Raw genomic sequence first — 19,881 nt, forward strand, 5'->3', positions numbered from 1 at the left:
CCTGGACAGTGCCAGAAAGCACTAAGACCGTGAAATAAAACATGCCATGTTCCACAAGCTCCTGCTGAGCAGCATGGAGGGAACCACAACCTGCTTCTGGCGCGGGTGACTTGCTGCACTGGTACCACCACAGCCCAGCGTAGCTTTCGGGTGCTCTAAAGTTAACAGAGGTCCTTTGGGTCTCAGTATATTTTCATGGGAGCGTTCCTTTCCTGTGCAAAGTGCTGCTGAAATGTTGGTCCTGGTTATCCCAAGCTTTGAGCACCGGTGCTCTGGCCCCCCCAGCCCCGGGGCTGGATGCAGGGGGTACAGTAGCTCCTTCCTTTCTAACCAGCAGTGCTGGCACAGCAAACACACTGTTTTCAGGATCACAGACAGTTTTATTTCCTCCCAGTTTCTTCTCTCACTTGCATCATTGTGTTTCAGCCTTTCAAAAACCATCAGCAGCAAAACCCAAACAAAACTGGATTAAAAGTATCTCCAAAACCAGATGAATCCACCCATAATTGTATTCTCCCTCTCTCCCAAAGCACAAGCACCATCCTTTCCAACATGCCCAAGGCAATTTTCCCCCCCTCTCATCATTTACAGGGACAAAACCTGGGATGCTCAAGCAGAGTTTGAGCCACCCAAGTCAACCTTGGACAGCAGAAAGAAGAACCCCCAAGTGGTGTTAGAGGACTCAAATGCCATTTCTTTAAAAAGACGTAATTTGCCAAAAGATTTAGCTGCATGGTGATTTTCAGACTGAATTTCAAGTTGTATTTAAGTTGTGTTCAGATACAAGTTTCACATCAGTACAGGTATCACACTGCACCTGGGGTGAGAGGACCAGAGCCAGCCTACCAAAAGCAGGTGCCACTGCCAAGTTCCTCCTCCTCATCATCATCATCTCAAGCCTGGCTCAAGAAGTACCAGCACAGCAGCAGGTTTTTGGGATGCTTCCCTTCACCTTGCAGTCCAGCCTGACTCTGATTAATTAACAGAGTCTGCCGAAATCCCAGCCTTAGCTACCCCAGCTGCTCTCTAGCTACAGCGAGCTGCACAGCTGCCTTCCACTCACTTGAGAGACTTTGTATTTACCAAGTATTAATTAGATGAATGTGAAGCACCATTTTCTAGGCAGGGGAAATGATCTGCTCCCTCTCTGCCCTGTAACAAGCTCATACTGGGACAAGTCTGAAAAGGGAGCAGGTAGAAGTGGCTCCTTGTTCTGCACATCTGCTGCTTTTTTTATTTCCCTGCTCTTGCTGCCACTGTTGATGAGCACTTCACTCCTGCTAGACCAAAAAGGCAACAGCCTTGTGGAAGGAGAAGCTGGAGTCTCTTTCCCTTTGCATTTTACCACCAGAGCTCGTTCCTGAGATCATCATGACAGTCAGACCCACCAAAAGGAAAGAGCTGCTGTCTCAGGGGGCTCCTCCAAGTGCCAGGAGCTGCTGAATGAGCAACTCATTCAAGCAGAGCACAGGCAACAAATCCTCCCCCTCCAGAAGTCCTCAAGACCAGGCTGGGCAGATGTTTGTCAGGGCTGACCACAGGAGAAGAGAAGGGGATGGGGTGTTCACCCCAAGATCTTTCCTACACCTGCAGTGCTACCTTTTCATGGAGGACACAGCACAACTCTGTTCCTCCCAGCAGCAGCATCTGCACCATTAATGCAGCAGTGACACCAGGAATTGCAGCATGAAGGGCTTCAAGTAAATACCCATCCAGAAATAAAAAAAAATCACCAGGCCAATGTCCTTTTGCACCTGGAGCTGAAGAAATGTCACAGAAGGCTGAAGGCTGCATCAGGGCAAACACCAACAGTAAACAATTCATCAGCTAAATTTAGGAAGGTAGACTGGGAGCTCTCCATGACCAGTTGGGTGTCTTCAGTTCAGACCAGCGTCAACTGCAAACATTAACTAGGACAGTTATGGGCTTTACAGAGAACTCCAAGATAAATGAAGGGGAAAAGGTTACCTAATAATTACAGTCACTGTTTCACATCCAGCTGCATCCACAGCTCAGCTTGACCTTTGGGGAACAATGAATAATGCATCATTCTGGTGAGCAGTCACCCTGCCTTGACAGGCCATCGGCACGCTGGTAAAAGGGAGTGTGGTGGCCTCCTCTTTGTCCTTTACTGCTGGGCTCAGTTTCTTCATGTAAGTAGACCAGGAAAGCCAGATAAATATCATACCTGTTCCAAAATAATTTCCACTAATTTCACATCAATAAACTCCACAAACCATTGGTGCTCCAACATCTGCAGCAGGGACTGCAGCAGAGCAGAGCTGGGGTGAGATGCTGGGTCAGACCGATTTCTCTGTCTTGGGACACCAAAGTGACACCAGTGTCCAGTGCGAGGGGTTCAAGCTGCTGATCTCCAAGACACCCAGAAACAGAATGAACAAAGAGCTGGACCTGGATCCTGTTTCCAGCTTGGCCACTTTCACACCGTGCACGGACATGCCTTGTACCTGAGCTTCACTTTCACCCCGTAAAACAGGGCAATAGCGATTCAAGGCTGGAAACAGCGCAGAGAGGTGGTGGTGGTGGGGTGTTGGCGACATGCTGCATTGTAGCAAACAACTACTGAGCTCTGCGGCTGGTCATGAAGACCCAAGAAGCGAGCAAAGAGAAGGCTTTCTGGTGAGACTTTCAGGGGTAGTAAGGGAACACAACCCCGTGCGTGGGGACACAGTGGTTTTTCAAAGCTGGAAAGTCAGCTGCAATCTGCCTGCTCTGCAGCATTGCTCGTTCCAGACAGATCTCATCCTTAACCTAACCTGCTTTACATACCTCTGTGGTTTGGATGAGTCTTTTTGTGGACTTTCACCAGCTTCAGATCAGGTCCTTCCAAACCATCCCAGCAAGCACCAAGCCCTGTGACCAGCTCTCGACCTGGGGGCTCACTGCAATGAGGGAGCAGAGACACAGGGCGGGTGCTGCAGCACCGCAGGCAAGAAACACCAAACGCTCCGCAGCGGAACGAGGGGGAGCTGGAACTCACGGTACCGAGGGGCTCCTTGCTGACATACAGGTTTGGGAACACGCCTGAGGTCAGACCCTGTTCAAGTGCCAGAAAGGTGTTTTGGTCACTGGCTGCTAACAGGATCATTCTGGCAACATTGAAAGCAAACCTCTGCACCTGACCAACTAGAGCACAGGGACAAAGATCAAAAGGTCTATTCAAAAATCAGGACAGCAGAAGGGGACAGTCTCACCAACAGCTCTCCCCCAGCATTTGCTAGCACTCACAGGTTACAATATGAATGATAAAGAGCTGGAGGTCACAGAGAGCTTGTGCTTTCCCCCAGCTTGCCAAGGAGATGCGTGACCAACTTCTGCAGGGCTTCAGCCCGGACCACCGAGATGCGCAGCACTTCCTCATGGTTGGCTTTCTCTTGACTGTTGTAGCTCATCACCGCTTTGTTGGTGATGAGGGAGATCCCAAGGACGCGGAGGCCACAATGCCTGGCTACAATTACTTCTGGGACAGTGCTCATGCCTACAGTGGGAGAAGAAAGGACTGGGATGAGTCAGGATTTACACCAAAACAAGATCTCTCCAAGGCTGCAAACCATGATCCTCCCTTCAGCCCTTGCCTCGTTCCCCCACAGCTCTGAGCTACGTAATAGTTAAAGGCTGCAATACTTGTAAGGCTGGAATAGTTGTAGCACTACAGTTACAACCCTGCTCAGCACAATAAACCACCCACATTCGATTCCTGCATGCTATGTCTCTCTCCAAGACATGTCAGACTGCAGCCTTGCTAAGAGAAGTACTGATGTGCTGTGTCATTTGGCTCTTCTCTTCCTCGGCTAAAAAAGCTATTGCAAAGAAAAATAGCTTTTTGGGGGAGCTGAGCTCCTTTCTTCACACACAGTGAATCTGCAGATATTAATGAACAGACTTCCAGGAGCTGCTTCAGTGACATAGGAGTCAAGTTGGAGGAATTATACGGATCATGATGCTTAGCTTCCTTGTATGCAGTTGGGAAAGTATCCGTAATTTCCGCCCCATAACAACCAAGACTCTTACGGAGGGCTGCTTTGTAGGGAAGAGGCACAGTGAAAAATCCTTACAGCACCAGAATGTTTAAAAAAAATCATAGAAAAGGACTTTGTTTCTGATCGGGCCCCACTCAGTCAGGCTGAAGTTGAGCCATCTGAGCATGGGAGATCTGTGTTTAGGAAATAAACACAACATTGTGCCAGGATCCCTGTCCTGGACAGCCATAAGCACGCAGAAACTCTGCAGATCCCTCCTAGGAGCTGCGCTAAGCCGCTGCAGAACTAAGCAGAAATACGCAGAGCTCATTTCTCTATGCCCAGGAGACTTTGAGAGTCAAAGACTAAAGAAAGTCAGCCTTGAGCAGAATTAACTGTTTAATCCATGTGCCCAACCAACCCTACCAGCCCAGGCAGCTTACCTACAGCATCCGCTCCCAGCGCCTGCAGCGCACGGCATTCAGCAACAGTTTCATAGCAGGGACCGGCCACCAGACAGTACACTCCTTCTCGGATGAAGCTCAGAAAGCCCAGCTCCTGCGCGCTCTCCATCGCCAGGCTGATCAGGTCTTGTTCATAAGCATCTGACATGGAGGGAAACCTCACCCCAAACCTGCAAGACAGCAAAGGGCAGAGCCATGGGCATATTGCTACTGCTGCTTTCCCTCCATCAGTTCAGTGATGCTCACCCTTTGGAGAAAGGGCAAATGTTGAGGGCAGACCTGCCACAGATGCAATCTCTCTCATCCCAGCCTCATCATCAGATACTTCTGCCATCATGACTTCCTACTAGATCTAATCACCTGAGACCCTCAGCACATAGAGGTCATGGCTGTTGGAAGGTCTGGCATCACGTTCCTACCACACAAACCCTTTGGGAATGGTCTTTCCAAGGACCCCTGTCTCCAGAGAGCACTGACAGTCAATTCCCTCTTCCCAATAAATGCCCATGGTGACTTTTAAACATTGTCCGTCCAAAGCTGCCACCCTTTGCTTCTCCTGCACAACAGCTTGCAGACAGGCTCCCTGCAGCACTGAGACCCAAAGGTCATCCCAGTGCAGAGGTCTGAGCAGGATGGAGCATCAGTCACTACATTTAAGGCTGTGATGAGCCTGTACCACAACAGCAAGGGCTGTCCTGTCACCGCATTAACACCCACACGCTTCAAACTGAAACAGAGTTGGATGCACTGGACAAATCACATGAGATTTGAGTCTTCTCCCTTTACTATCTAGTTTGAAGGGCCTCAAGGAATGACTTTCTTCATAAGGCAGATGAACAGAGCCTGCTAGTCAGAAAATACATCCCAGGAAAGAGCATCCATTTCTGCATTTTGCTCCTAGCACAGCAAGATCACACCAAGCACAAGCTTGGAGACTCTTCTAGGACAGAAGTGCAATTCAGTCGTCCATCTGAGATGTCCCAGTAAGTTCTGCCTGCCCCTCAGCTGCCTGCCCAGAGCATGCACGCATCCTGTAGGTCTTACACTGCACCTGCCAGCCCCAGAGAATGGGTGTTGGATATGCAGCAGAGTGTCAGCTGGTATTAGATGTCTACCTTTAGGCAATGCCACCCCATTCCAGGCATCATCCTCTGCAGGGAAATGGGGAGAGTAGCACATGTGGGAGATCCAGGGCCATAGTTTAGGTAGTCTGTGCTTCGAGGCTGGCTCTCTCACTTGCTTTTGATCTTAAGAGCTCAGTCCTGTTCCTGAGCAAATGCTACCACCGATTCAAGGAGAGCAGAAGTAGATGGCCAAGAATGGTGTGCTGCTGCTAAGGAAGTCTGGAAAATAAACTCCCAGCCATGCTCACCAACTCAGTACAGTAGGAGGGGACCAGGTCCCTGTTAAAGCTCCTGCTTCTCATGTTCTTCTAGCTGAATGTTTAGGGCAGTAGGTGGCTTATTTTATGTTTTTATAAACACTGTTATATAAATAAAACCAAACTTTTCCATCTGGTCTAAGGTAATAAGTACTCATTACCACGAAAGTGGCTTCTCTTTCCTGAAGGATGGCCAGCAAGGCACAAGCCAATCTCCAGTTTATTAAATTCAGTCCTCAAATTTTTGCAGTATATTCCCTTTCCACATCACTTCATTGCCTCTAGTTTTACTCTGTTGTGCTTAGATAAATCCTTCCTGGTGGCTGAGCTGGATTTCAGGAGGAGTTTGTTCAGCTAAAGCTCCACAGTGCTTTGAAAGCTGATTCACAAAGACCTTTTGTCCGTTTTGCTGCCTTGGTCAGCAGGACAAAAGTCACCTCCCAGAGCATCGCAGTCTTCACCAGGAAGCTGCTTTTGGGAGGCGATGAGACAGCTATGCTGCTTTTGAATGTTGTCCAGATGCAGTTATTGTTTGATTGGCATTTCTCCTCCTGTTCCAGAGCAATTATGCAAGTGCAGAGAGCTTTAAGCACTCCTCCATGTGGCTTCTGTGCCTTTGATCATTCTTTCCGTCAACCCACACTAATACCTATGAAGATGTAAAGATGTTCTGCTTCAGATGGGTACTGTCCTCTTGCCATTTGAATCGCAGAACAGCATGTATTTCTCCTGAGGTAGTTGCTAGCACCTTTCAGATTTCTTCAGAAGCAGGAGCCAGGTCTGGCATTATATCAGGAAGGAACTAAGTTTAACTGGAAGCCAGGCAGGCCACCTTATTGTCAGCCAGAACTTTCTTTTTTGAGAGGTCCCAGGACAGACCAGGTGCCTGCCCTGTAAACATCCTTTTTTCAAGATGGAGGTACCAACTCAACAATGAATGTAACCATCTTGTTATCTAAATTCACTCTTTGCTCATACACTGCCACCTCCTTCACCACCTCTGTTGCTTGTCCTCTGGGTTCACACACTCAGCTTCTCTCCTGCCAGCTTGGTTGGGCAATAATTCTTGCTATGTCATCTCCGTATCACAACCCAACCTCTTTCCTGCCATAATACTCTTGACAGCCCTGGATCTTTACTGCTTCCATGTTGACTTTCCTGACATCTGAGGTGCTCTGCTTTGCTCAGCCTGAATCTCCAGTGGATGTGTCCTCACATTTCTAGCCCCATTTTGAGAGCCAAGGGCCAGTGTTTACAAAAGGAAGCCCTATCTGGCATGTCCCCTCTCAATGCTATGACTGTGCTGGTTGCCTGCCACTCTAACAGTCTGATGGCACCTTGGAAGGGTTTTGGGCTCATGGATTAATTCAGGTTGGAAGGGACCTCAAGAGGTCATCTAGTCCAACCTCCTGCTCAGAGCAACTCTCTATCTGGTGGCAGCTGCAGTGCAGGGGTGAAGATGTGTTACAAACCCCTCTGCGCACTGTCCACAAGTTAAGGATCCTGCTACACAGCTAGTATAGGAAACCTGATTTCCCAGCTCAACCAGGAGCAGGTCACTTGTAGATCTAGAGGTGTCCCAAGAGGCTGCCAGGACAACCACCTCTCAGACTGATGCCTTCAGTGAATACATGATGTTAACAAAGGCACCCCGGTTTAATGACCTGGATACAAGGCTGGTTATCAGGAGACTTAGATGTTTTGTCTTTGCTCTATCAACTTACTGCCTTGGCCTCTGTCATAGCCGTTCCATCACACCAGGAACAGCTGTGGGTAAACACAGGCTGGAGACACTGCAGGTCACCAGATTGCTCAATTAAGAGGAACGAGCAGAGAGAGGGACTGACAAGAAGAGACAGCAGCTGGTCCCTTTAGCAGACGGTATGGCTGGCCATGTCAGGAGAAGGATCAGAAGCCTACTTTTGTAAAACAAAACCTTCTGGAGGTTTGCATATAGACTCCTTCTAGGCTCATAAGAGTAAGCAACAACCAAGGAAAGGTGCTTGGGGAAGGCAGGGCAGGTGGCACAGCATGCACAGCTACCGCTTTGACTTTTCCCTCATGGCTACCTGGAGCCAAACTACCCCTCCATAAATATTTGCCAGTAGGCACAACTGGCAGTCGTAGCCTGTGGCTGGGAGAATAAAGGTTTAATTTGTAACACGGGGCTGATGCCTTCTTACCTCTCATCGTTTGGTCCACGCAGCGGATTCTGCCCTCCTAAGCCAAACATGCTGATGTGATCTCTTATGAACATGATGTCCCCGGCTTGGAAGTGGGGATTCAGTCCCCCAGCAGCATTTGTGACAATCAAGTTGTCCACCTCCAGGAGAAAGAAGACCCTGATGGGAAAGGTGATCTGCAGGAACCCAAGGCATACGTGCAATGAGTATCACAATTTGTAGACAGCTACTACTACGCTTGTAGCATGGCAATTTGTGGACAGCTTACATGATGCAAATGAGGCTACAAGGAGACAAACTAAGTTTTTCTCCATTTTTAAATTTTCCTCTAATTTAAATTGAAAGAATTTTAATGGTTTTTAAACACATTAAAAAATAATCTTGAAATTAATACCATTAAAATTCAAGCCCCTATTTCCTACAGCTGTGCTAAGGTCAAATAAATGCAGTACAGAAAGAACAGGCAGATAATTTTTCCTCGCTGCCAAGGTCTTGCAGAGATCAAACCACTGTGCTGACTGAAGTAACTATGTATGCACATGGACTTGGAATGTAATTGATAAAGCAGCTTTTTACAGCAGTGATGCATTTCACAGAAGCAGAGAGATTATTTTATTCATTTCATTTTATTCATGTTAATTCACTTCAGTGTCCTGCTCATCCAGAGTTAAGGAACACTTTGGAACTCACAAAAAGAGTTTTGATTTTGAGGAGGAATCAGGCTGATATGACACCTCTAAAATGCTACAGAAGCTGTGAGCAGAAAGGTTCCTAACTGTGCACATCACTGCTTTAAGAAATGAGTTAATTTTAATAGACAAGCATGTTTTGATAAACCTAGCTTTATATCAAGTGCATTTTAAATAAATAGTTTTGTTCTATGAAAGAATTGAGTGGTGCTAAGTATTACAGTTTATATCCAAATGCAAACTGACCTCAGCCACAAGTAAAAATCTCAAAGCTATCCAGATAAAAAGAACACACAAAACTATCAGCCAGTAAATAAATATTATTGTTTTCTAACAGAAATGTGCATACATGCATGTGAAGTAATATAAACACAAATATTCACATACTTCTATACATTAACTGGGAGAGCATGCCAAATTACATCAGCCAGGGATTTTTTTTCTAGGAGGAAAAAAGCTGTAAACTATACAAATGCAAAGGAAGATTAAAATAGATTATTCTTATCACTCAAACTTTCCTGATTGCTGATTTAAATTATGATTAAAACACAGTTAAACTATGTAAATCAATTTGCCCTCTATGATACACTACATGGATGCACAGCACCAGCTTCCCCCAGCAGAAGCTGGCCATCTCCTGGTTTGAACTCCCAATTTTATTTTTTTGGAAGGAGAAATCTAAAATCCAAGCAAGATTCCTTGCAAGAGCAACGTAAGTTCATTGCAAGAGCTAACCTCTTGCAGTTAGACAGCTAAGCGAGCAGTCACTTTTGCATCTTTTACAATGCATCTCCCCCTACGTGAGTGATTTTCTTAATGAGAACTCACCGTGCTGACGGAGTATCCTTCGTAATGGTGGAAACGTCCCTGCATACACACGCAGGGGTGTCCGTTCAGCTCCCCAAACACCAACCGGCCAACGTGCCCTGCAACTGGAAATTCATAGAGCATCGGTTTAGTTACAGATCTCAAGGTCTTTAACTTTAGAAGGATTTATCAGCTGATTATGCATTACAGGGTGGGGGGGCAAACACTGCAAAACAAGGAGCTGAAAGTTAAATATCACAGCACAGAAATATGGTTTTGGTTTTTTAACTGAACACACATTTCACCACCAAGGGACTTGTTTGCAGAGCAGTGCCAAGTGGTGCACACTGATTTTAATTATCCCTCTAAGGGCGTTGCAGGTTGCCGATAGATGCGTTGGTGACACCCCGGGTTGCGCTAACCTGTGCTCCGTGGGAAATGAGGGATGTCCTCATACAGAAAGACTGTCTTGTTAACCAACGCATCTGCCAGACCTCCCAGTCCAGATCCACAGATGATGGCGGTCTTTGGGCGCTGGACGGTACGGGCACATAACCAATCTGCTGTTTCCTTATACACCTCGTAGCTATTTCTGCAAAAGAGGTCAGCGAGGCTATTAACCCATCCAAAGAACAAGCTTCAAAGGATAAACACCCTGAAAAGGTGCAAACAAAGAAATTTCATTACGACAAAAATAATAGGAGCTTCACTGCTATTATTGAAGATGCTTCACTCTTAATCTCATATATTTTACCCTGGTCAGAGGCAAATCATTTGAATCCTCTTTGCCGATTTCATTCTACAGCAGAGAATGGGGTAAAGATACCTAGATCACAGAAATGTCACAAGGCGTAACCACTCCTGCTTCTGATGGGCTCTGGTCTCTCCTGAGCTACTACAGGAATGCAAAAGCACAGTTAGACTCAGAAATTGCAGCTTGTGTGTGCGCACAGGGATGTCCAACCTAGGATGGGGAAATACAAGAGGATGGAAGTCCATGGGCACCTGTACCGCACGGTTGGGAAGCTGTGCTGACGGAGAAGACACTGTCCTCTGCAATAGGTAGACTGCTGGGACACAGGCAAGCATCATCTATAGAAATGGAGAACACAGTCTTCCCAAGTGTTGAGTACCATCAGCTCCCAGTGCTTCTGCTGGGGCTGCTAACGCATGTCAGACATCCACCTTCTTGATACCTTGTGGTTTCAGTAGATGAGGCTAAACACGGAGATTCTTTTGTTCTCCTTTCCCACAGGGCAGGCAGTGGGTCACACCCCCAGTGTAGTCCTAGGCAAGAAGCCCAATGACACCAGTCTGTCAAAAAAGAAACCCAGGAGTTCAGGCTCCTGAGCTTATGCTGTCTGATTTAAGAGGTGGGCTGCTCAAATAGCTTGGCAAAAAATATGTCTTATCCAGCACTGAGGCACATCGCTGGAAGGTGAGCTAGAAGTTGGCATTAGTCTGCCTGTTGTGTATCTGTCTCCTGGGAGGAGAGAGGACTTCCATCTTTAGGCCTGTCAGTCCAGTCTTCATCAGATGTATTAATCAGTTTTGAAACACAATCAATAGTAGGATAATCCCATAATCCTGTTTCCAATAGGACAACGCAGATATCTTCTGAAAGTCAATATCAAGGTTGATTAGAAACTCTCTTCAAAAGCAAGGGTACTGCTAGCATTTCTTGGTGGCAACTCAATCATTACCATTGATGAGTAGAATTAATGACTATATTGTAGGGGGCAGGGTCACAGAATGAACACACACAGGTAGGGGCAGCAGGTTCTCTATATGAAAAGCTGATCTGCTTATAAGAGGTGAGAGAATTAGACACTGCGAGATTGAAGACCATGTAAAATTGACCGGAGATACTGATAAGCAGTCACTGCCTGCCTCATGAACGTTTCTTTTGGGTTTTTTTTAATCAAGTCTCATTTGCAGAGGTGCAAACCTTAGTCACATTGTGATTCTGCTGTCTGCAGCCTTAGAGGACATTCAGAAAAGTTTTCAGAGCGGTGCTCTACACCCCAGGAGGTCTCAGACCATTGATGACGAGTATTTAACTACCATTGCACAACTGGTTCCTCTAACTGGAGTATCAGATACTCAAATAAGGATCTCAAGCCTGCGTTTTTTCCTTCTTTATACTGAAAAGGTAAGTAGCTCACCTTCTGTGAGCTTTTTTCATCTCCTAGCTGTCCAGCTCCTGCATAATCCCTGTCCAATGTCTGATACAAACTTATGTTCCTTGATACAAATTATGACATCAAAAATACCTATGTCAAACCTGCAATCCAATGAGAAGAAATAACTTCCATACTCATGAATTAGTCATTTAGCTGAAATACTTTTCAAAGTAAAAATCTGGAAATGAGGAAGAATTTATTTACCATAGCATATTGTTGAATTTTCCAAGTGCACCATGAGCTCCTGAAATAAGCAAAAGCTACAAAAGTGACATTAATGAAGCCCACACTCAACTGACTCTATTATCCCTTCCTCCCAAAGAAAAGCTTTAAAAGTGCTTTACATACATTAATGGATGATTCCTCTCCCCAATTTCTCTGTTGAATAACTGTAATCCTTGTTTAGAAATTAGAAGGAACCAAGATAATTTAAATGCAATACCCAAGCTTTTGATGTACCTGTGGCAGGCATGAGAAAAGAATGAGGTCACCAGGATCTGCTCTTCCACTTGACCACTAATCCCCTTTTTTTTTTAAAAAAGGTGTATACACACTTGCAAAATAAATTTAAAGTGTATATTGTTCGCATATTCCCAGAAAATTTAGAAGTGTGGGATGAATCCAATTCTACATCTGATGAAGACATTAGGATTGACTGAGCTGTGCTGAGTTTGAGGGATATTTTTTTCCCTACTAAACAGAAGACCTCATCAAATATTTATTATCCAAGGAAGTAGAACTCCAGTGCTGCGTAACTCTCCTTGCCCAAAAGGAGCTTCAGCAGGGGCCTTGCAGAGCCCTCTCCATCCCAAAGGCTTTGGACACACCAGAGCTGTCCCCAGTGCTCAGAGCACAGCGATGCCAGAATTAATCGGCAGTGCCCTGCTTGCAATATTTAGTTTTCAGAAATCTTCTGGATGCACAGCATCAAAGGGGACTAGCAGGCACGAATAATTTCTGAATACAAAGGAGATACCTGCTCAGCTGGGGGTGGAGGGGGAGTTTGACCTACGGGTCACCAAATGCAACGTTTAGCCTGGAACTGCACGAGCCCGAGGTCTGTGCAAGCTTTTTGACAGCCTGAATTAATACATGTAGCACAAAGCCCCCTATAGCTACTCCGTCTCCAACAATGCACACCTAATAATAGTGCTCGGTAGCATCGCTTTGGATTAAATCACAGGATCAGCTGAAAACACAATCCCCTTTATTGTGATTGCTGTCATCCACTGGAGAAACGCATCTGCTGCAAAACACAGGACTGTCACCGATGACAGATCTTTTATGGCATGAAAAGAAACCACCCTCATTGTGCTTCTAAGTTGCTTGAAAGCAAATCCACATAAAAAAAGCAGACGTATTCCAACAAACAGATAAAGCATTACGTTTCAGAGGGGCATTACTGCCGCGCGTTATTTGCGGTGAATGCCTCTCCACACCGCAACAGCATTTGCCTCTTCTGGCCCATAACCTCTCCCAAGGTCACCTGCTCATGCCATATTTCATAATACCAGCACCTGACACAGGCAGATGGCCAGAGTCCTCTTCAATAATAAGGTGTTTACTTCTGAGCAGCCCTTGCCTGACATTTATTGAACGCCCGGTAGGAAGAAGAAAACCAAGGCGAGGATAAGCCACACAATTTCACTAGCCCCTTCCAGCTTGGATGCCTGCGCATCCCCTATTTCACAGCACCTTACCTGTCTTCCTCAGCATAGGCCATCCTCCTCCTCTCTGCTTAACCAAAAGGGGATGGTTGCTGGCAACAGCACTGCAGGGTTTTATTTGACCAAAGAGCAGAGGCCCATTGAACCTGCAGAAGCTGCTGCCGTCTCTGGCGGTGAGGAAGGTGTATCCCAGCTTCTCTCTGCTGTCCCCTGAGCATCCCTAATCCCCAAGTAGGAGTGGCACGTTCAGGACATCTGCTTTTCTGCTCTCACCCCCCCACAACACACATGCTCTAGAGCTCGGCAGAAAGCTTACATGCACGCGCTTTATAATGCGGATTGAGCCTAGAAAGTTCACATGCACACACACGACTTTTCAGCGGCGTCCCAGAGAGGAGCAGCTGACAACAGAACTGCGTAGATTTGCACACTCTTACATCAACTGGGAAGCAGCTAGCAGCTGGAGTCACCTGCTCCTTTGCAATTCAAACCCCTGGGACCATGGCACGGGCTCACCAGGAGAGCACAAACTCTGCAAGATGATCTGTGCCACCTACTACCGCAACAACCAACAAGACTTTTCTGTATCTCACATCGTTCTCTTCCCATTCTTTCCTGGCAACATCTCATTAGCTCCCCCCAGGTTTCGTGGGGCTTTTTTTTTTTTTGGCTCACATTTAATTGCTTCACCTATCTCAAAGGGAAATACTGCCTTGAGATACACTGAACCTCTCTTCAGTTGATTACATTATGGAATACACAGAAAAAATATCAAGGTCATCATCTGCCCCTCTCATTTCAGCTTTGTTTTATACAAAAATAAAGCTTAAAACAACCTCATCATATGGGTCCACCCATGCAACAGTGTCCAATCCCGCTAACCCCATTTTACAGAGCCATAGATGCTTCCAAGACAATCAAATGCCAAAAAGATTTCTGCAAAATTGGTAATGAGTAGAGACTTTACATGCCCCAGGTGGAAGGTTACAGCTACAACAGGCACTCATATGGGAATAGAATTTATAAATATCCCAAGAAGGGAGAAAACCTTAAGCAGAGCTTGTCAATTCCTAGACAAATCAGCCAGACAAAAAATAACTTAGAAAATGAAGATGTACACCAGTTTCTGGTCTCACATTACTTATGAATAATAATAAATATTATTAAGAATGTTTACTTGTTGGTCTTGAAGACCAACACACATCAAACATCCCCTCGGTTGCCCCAGGAAACCACCTCACAGAACTTCAAAGTCAAACAAGGTAACAAATGCAGCCAGAAAAACCTGAGCATTTTTAAAGAGACACTTCATGTCAGAAAGCAGAAACCCACACAGTGTCCCCCTCAATTCCAGCACAGGCAGTGAGTCCATAACAACCAGCAGGATTTAGGCATCACATGTAGCAGCAAGTTCTGTTGACAACAGGTATTTGTTGAGACAATTGGTACTGAAGAAACAGAAAATGGGTCTCAAAAAAACCCAAAGTGCCCTTTCCCCTCAAGTTCTTGACCTTCTCCCTTTCTTTATGTTCACATTTCCACTACTTATTTACTTTCTCTTTGCAAACTTCCAATTCTTCTTCTAGAGATAAGCAGGTAGGAGTGCCACCACTTCAGGAACGGGTGGGACAGTGCTGCCTGCCCTCAGCCTGCTGGGGGTAATGGGAAAAAAAAAATCAACATTAAGGGTCTAATACTACTCTCATCTCCTTCTACACCCTCTTTCTCATTCTGTTTTTACTATGTTCCCCCTCCTTTTTCAGATATACCTCCTTTTTGTCATTCTCATCTTCCAGAGCCTTAGCCATCTCTACCTCTTTGGTATATATTCTCCTTTTTCACCAGCATTGTTTTTCTATACAAAACAGCAGGCTGATCGCCAAGATGGTTTTAACTTGCCCTCTGGAAACCCACGCTCGCCTTGCCAGCACTCAGGACTTCTTTGAAAGCCATTATTTGCTCCCATTAAATTAAATGATAGAGCAATATTAGTCCCTTAATGTTGATTTTCCCATACAGTTCTTTGGTATCAGCAGAGTTCTGTTGCCCCCCAGTTATGTTCCCTTGTTTAGCCTTAATCTGATTATGTTCATTAATCTGATTCTTTTTTGCAAAGCAGACAGATATCAGACAGCCGGGGAGCTCTTCCTAATTTGTTCTCATCTAAGACAATCTCCTCTCTAGTTCGGATTTACATGGAAAACAGGATTATCAAAAAAGGACCATTTTATCTGTCTTTCTGCAGTGACTGTTACTTAACAGCAACAAAAATTACTTGAGTTTTAACCTGTAATGGTGCATTGGCTGGACAAGTACTACATAAAGGTTTGCCTTACTAGAGCAAATTAATTTGAGCATTGAGGGCATTCCAGTGGAGAGGAAGAAAAAAAAACTAATTAAGCTTCAGCTCCTATGCAAGTACTCCAAAGCAGATCTATCTAAAAAATGTTATTGAATAGACTGCATAATCCTTAAGAAAGAATACTGACAGTCTTGTATCCTGAAAGAATCTCAGTTGTCTCTTACTCTTTCTGTACGTACATGTCTGCAGCAAATTGTATCTATAATCCAGATCTCATTGACTCAGTGTCATTCAAGCCCTGTTTCTGTAGCTAGAGCTTCAACTGCTTCAGGATGCCGATACAATCACCTGAAATAATTTTCTAACAATGCTTTACATTCCTACAGCAATTTCTATCTAGAGAAGTGTTGTGAAGTATTTTGCAAGCATTTAATCAAAACATTTAATTAATGCTTTAGGGTAAAGTCTCCCACTTCCCTGCGTGCTCACATTATCACAGCATCAAATTATCTTGCAGACTTCTCACATGTACTGCACATCACCCTTTGGGGAGAGGGACCCGAACTGCAGAAAGATTGGGGGGGTGTCTGCAGAGTGGAGGCAACTGGAGTCAGCCTAGTTCAGAAGAAAGCATCCCCCCAAAGACCTACAGGCATTACCATGCCCTCATCTCTGCCCCCAGAAATCTGCCCCCTCCCCCGCCAAATTCCCTCATACTTAGAAAAGCCAGGATTCTGCCTCGGTATTTTGGAGGAAAGTGAAGTGGATAAACCCTGGAAAGATTTTGCTTTTCTGTTGATTCCCTAAAGTGCAGGTTCCAGGTTTAATTAAAAATTATTAAGAAGAAACCCTAACAACAAACCAGCATTTTTGCAGCAATTTGGAAACTCATCATTTATTTGTACACTGGCTATTCTAGAGACCCACAGGAGTGTTACTGGCCACAAGAAAGTCAAATTATATACCAGAAAGGTTATTCCCTTACAGATCATTTTAATAGAAATCTCTAGAAAGATCTGTTTGGAGCAGCATATGTGCTTCTTGTTGCACATCTTCAGGTAAGAGACCTCCAACCATGGGGAAGGCAGAGAAGGGATGACCAGGGAACAGAAAACCAGACACTCAAAAAGCTTGTCACGGTTAGCTGAGCAAAATGAAAACTGAACAATGCTCTGACAACAGCCTGAAAATGTTGCCATGGAGGCAGGAGAGATACAGAAACTTAAGACAGGCAACAGGGAGCTGGGGAGATGCGTGTTTGGTTAGGCTAGACATCAGAAAAAAGCTTCTAGCTACCTAAAATGTGCAGTCCTGAACAGTTCTCCTGTAAGGGATGAGCAGTACGTCAGGCTCGGGGTGAATGGATGGGCTGCGTGCTGCGAGAGTGCTTTGAGCCAGGCAGAAAAAAAAATCAGAGGGCTCGGGGGAAGATGTAGAAGGCTGCAATAGCACTTTAGGGAGGGTAAGTGGAAAAGAAGTCATGGATCCTGGTGGACTAGAAGCTATGAGAGGTCAGACACCCCTCTGGCCTACAATAAATACAGACAACTTGAAAAAAGAACTAAAGGAAGAAGGATGAAATGCTTTTAGTGCTGTCACAGAAGAAAGCAATTCTCAAATAGTTAAATGGTCCACACAGCTACACATAGCACTAATGATTCTTGAAAATAGATATATTCCTCTATTCAAGACAGGTAAATACAGATCATATCCTGGGATCACAGCTAACCACTGGCCTGGAGCTCCACGCATGCTCCTCTGCAGGACAAATAAGGACACATCTCCATCCCGAGACCACACAGGACTAAAGTTAATTCTGTTCTGTGATCCGGTTTTCCCTCGATTTATCATACTTTCACACAGTGGAGCTCCAGCCCAGACCTGTCACTGGTCTCCAGGACCACATTCCTGTTTCCCCAAAACTTCTCTTTGTAAAACACTGCTTTCTGGAGGTCAGTAAGTGAACACACTACCGCTTGTAGCCATGGTCCACCAGAATATATCTATGCTGACCCAACAGGATCAATGCTTCCTCACTATCTCATTTGCAGTGCAACAACACAAGATTGAATAGTCTAGAGGTTTTTCCTTTTAGTTTCCATTTCAGTGATTTTTGTGTAAAGAAGCAAAGGTTAGACAACTGTAGATCATTTTACTAATTGTCTACATTAGACATTGTTTACTGAATTCTCACAACTCACTTTATAGCAGACTGTGAGTGCAATTCCTCCACAAAGGAAATCTAAAGCCAAACCTGCCTGACTTCAGACTGCAAACCAGAAGCAGAAAAAAAGCCCTCACAGACTCATCCCCAAGGTCATGCCAAGCCAGTGCAACCACCCTTCCCAGCCTCACACACCACATATCCATTCCTTGATATAGCTGAGAGCCATGAGACCTGTTAAATTTAGAGACAGGCCCAGGAAAACACAGCTGAGCCCTTCAGAGGCCCCACAGTCACCTTTCAGTTTTAAGACAAAAGTATTCTTCTAGAATTTCCTACAGGAAGCTTTAAAAACACACTGGTGAGTATTCTTCCAGAATTTCCCACAGATAGCTTTAAAAAACACACCAATGAGTATTCTTCTAGAATTTCCCACAGGAAGATTTAAAAAACACCCCAGTGAGTATTCTTCTAGAATTTCCTACAAGGAGGTTAAAAAAACATACCAGAGTAGTCAGACCTATAGGTAAGTAGGCAACAAGATCCTCTAGAGATCTCAAGAGGCCTGAAGCTAGGTGGGATTTGTGCAACTGATAGGCTCTTGCAGATCCATGGAGGGAAATGAATAATTAAAAGTGTCCCTGCAGATCTTTTCTTGACCTTTGGTCTTTACTCTGCACTTCTACAAAAAAATTACAAAAGATGAAAATGGCTGTTACCCACCTCTCTAAGAGACCAATGTTATCTCCCTAACTCACAAACATCTTGCAACCTGCACAACGATAGCTAAAAATATGGTGAGCATTGATCCAAAACTACACTTTTTTTGGAGGCTGGTCTTTATAAGCAGGGTGAGAAGTACTGAGATCTATAGGATCCATGGAGTTTCTTCTTCCAGGGCTCAGCACACTCTCCCCAAGTGCTTGCCTGTATATCAAATATCATCAAAAGAGCCCCCAAACCCTCTAGCAACACTCAACTCCATCACCCAGTGTGTTTATACTACACATGCATTTTGCTATTGTAACTACAAAAAAGTTAGAGGCATAAACTAGACTATTGTGTTCTTAACTAAATGTCTAACTTTCAATGTTTAACTGCACCATGTTCCTTTAAAGACAGATACTTCAGTACTGCTACAACTGTGCACACATCTTACAATCTGATAGGAAAAAAGAGAGAAGATCAGTTATCTATTAGGAGATTAGTTCCACAAAAGTGGGGCTAATCCTAAAAGGAAGTGCTGTGTTCCCATTTTCAGTTCCTCACATGGACAGAAAAGAGATTATTTAGCATAGAAGTATCTACTTGAATTTCTGCTTTAAGCTGGAAATATTTAGGAGAACGCAGGAGGAAACTGAAGCTCACAAGCTGAATTAAAGGTTTAACTTCAGAAAAAGCATCACGTTTTTCTTAAGCATACTATTCATTTGTATTGCTTTTAGCTAGGAATCTTGCAATGTTACATACTCAGCAATGAATTGTTCTCCCTTGTATTTTGGGAGAGCCTTATCTTCAGTAGTCCAGCAGACTGTGACACCAAGATGCTACAAGCTGTAGTAAAAGCCTAGCAGGGAACAACTGAAAGAGTAAGAGTCTTACTTCCTCCCTTATGTACTGAATTGTAGTCGTCCTCTTGCTGATATTGTCCAAACACTTAAAAACCCCAAAAGCACCTGAAAAGGTGATTTAAGCATTTAAGAGGAGATTAAGAAGAACCACCTCTTAAACGCAATGATTTAAACAAGAACTCAGTCAGTGCAAGTCTTGGGCTGGTGTCTGAGCACACAGGAATGATAAAAGAAGGTAACTGAAACAGCACAGCATTGCTGGAGATATCAGAGAAACAGCCAGAACTAGAAGAAAGCTCTTTTCAGGTTTACTACTACAAATACAAGAAGAAAACATTTCAGACTATAACATGTTGCTGATATTCCCATCAACTTTAAATTCTCCTCCAGCAAAAATGAGACAAGATTTTAGCAGTAACATCACAATCAAAGAGAACAAAATCACCAGAGACCACAACCCCAATACCTGTTCACCTGCTTCAACTAATTT

At 44.7% G+C, this 19,881-nt stretch overlaps 1 protein-coding gene across 1 annotated transcript; it reads right to left on the minus strand.

Annotated features, from left to right (window-relative positions):
• Positions 1 to 359: 359 nt before the first annotated feature.
• Positions 360 to 13,410, minus strand: LOC104632377 (purine nucleoside phosphorylase). Its single transcript, XM_010298222.2, has 6 exons — positions 13,388 to 13,410; positions 9,927 to 10,096; positions 9,526 to 9,629; positions 8,009 to 8,184; positions 4,424 to 4,614; positions 360 to 3,499 (listed from the first exon to the last, which is right to left on the minus strand). Exons 1-6 carry the CDS (start codon positions 13,408 to 13,410, stop codon positions 3,282 to 3,284), a joined length of 882 nt encoding a protein of 293 aa, XP_010296524.2. The 3' UTR covers positions 360 to 3,281.
• Between the last annotated feature and the right edge of the window lie 6,471 nt (positions 13,411 to 19,881).

The sequence above is a fragment of the Balearica regulorum genome, chromosome 13 (assembly GCF_011004875.1).
Source record: "Balearica regulorum gibbericeps isolate bBalReg1 chromosome 13, bBalReg1.pri, whole genome shotgun sequence".
NCBI classification, from domain to species: Eukaryota; Metazoa; Chordata; class Aves; order Gruiformes; family Gruidae; genus Balearica; species Balearica regulorum.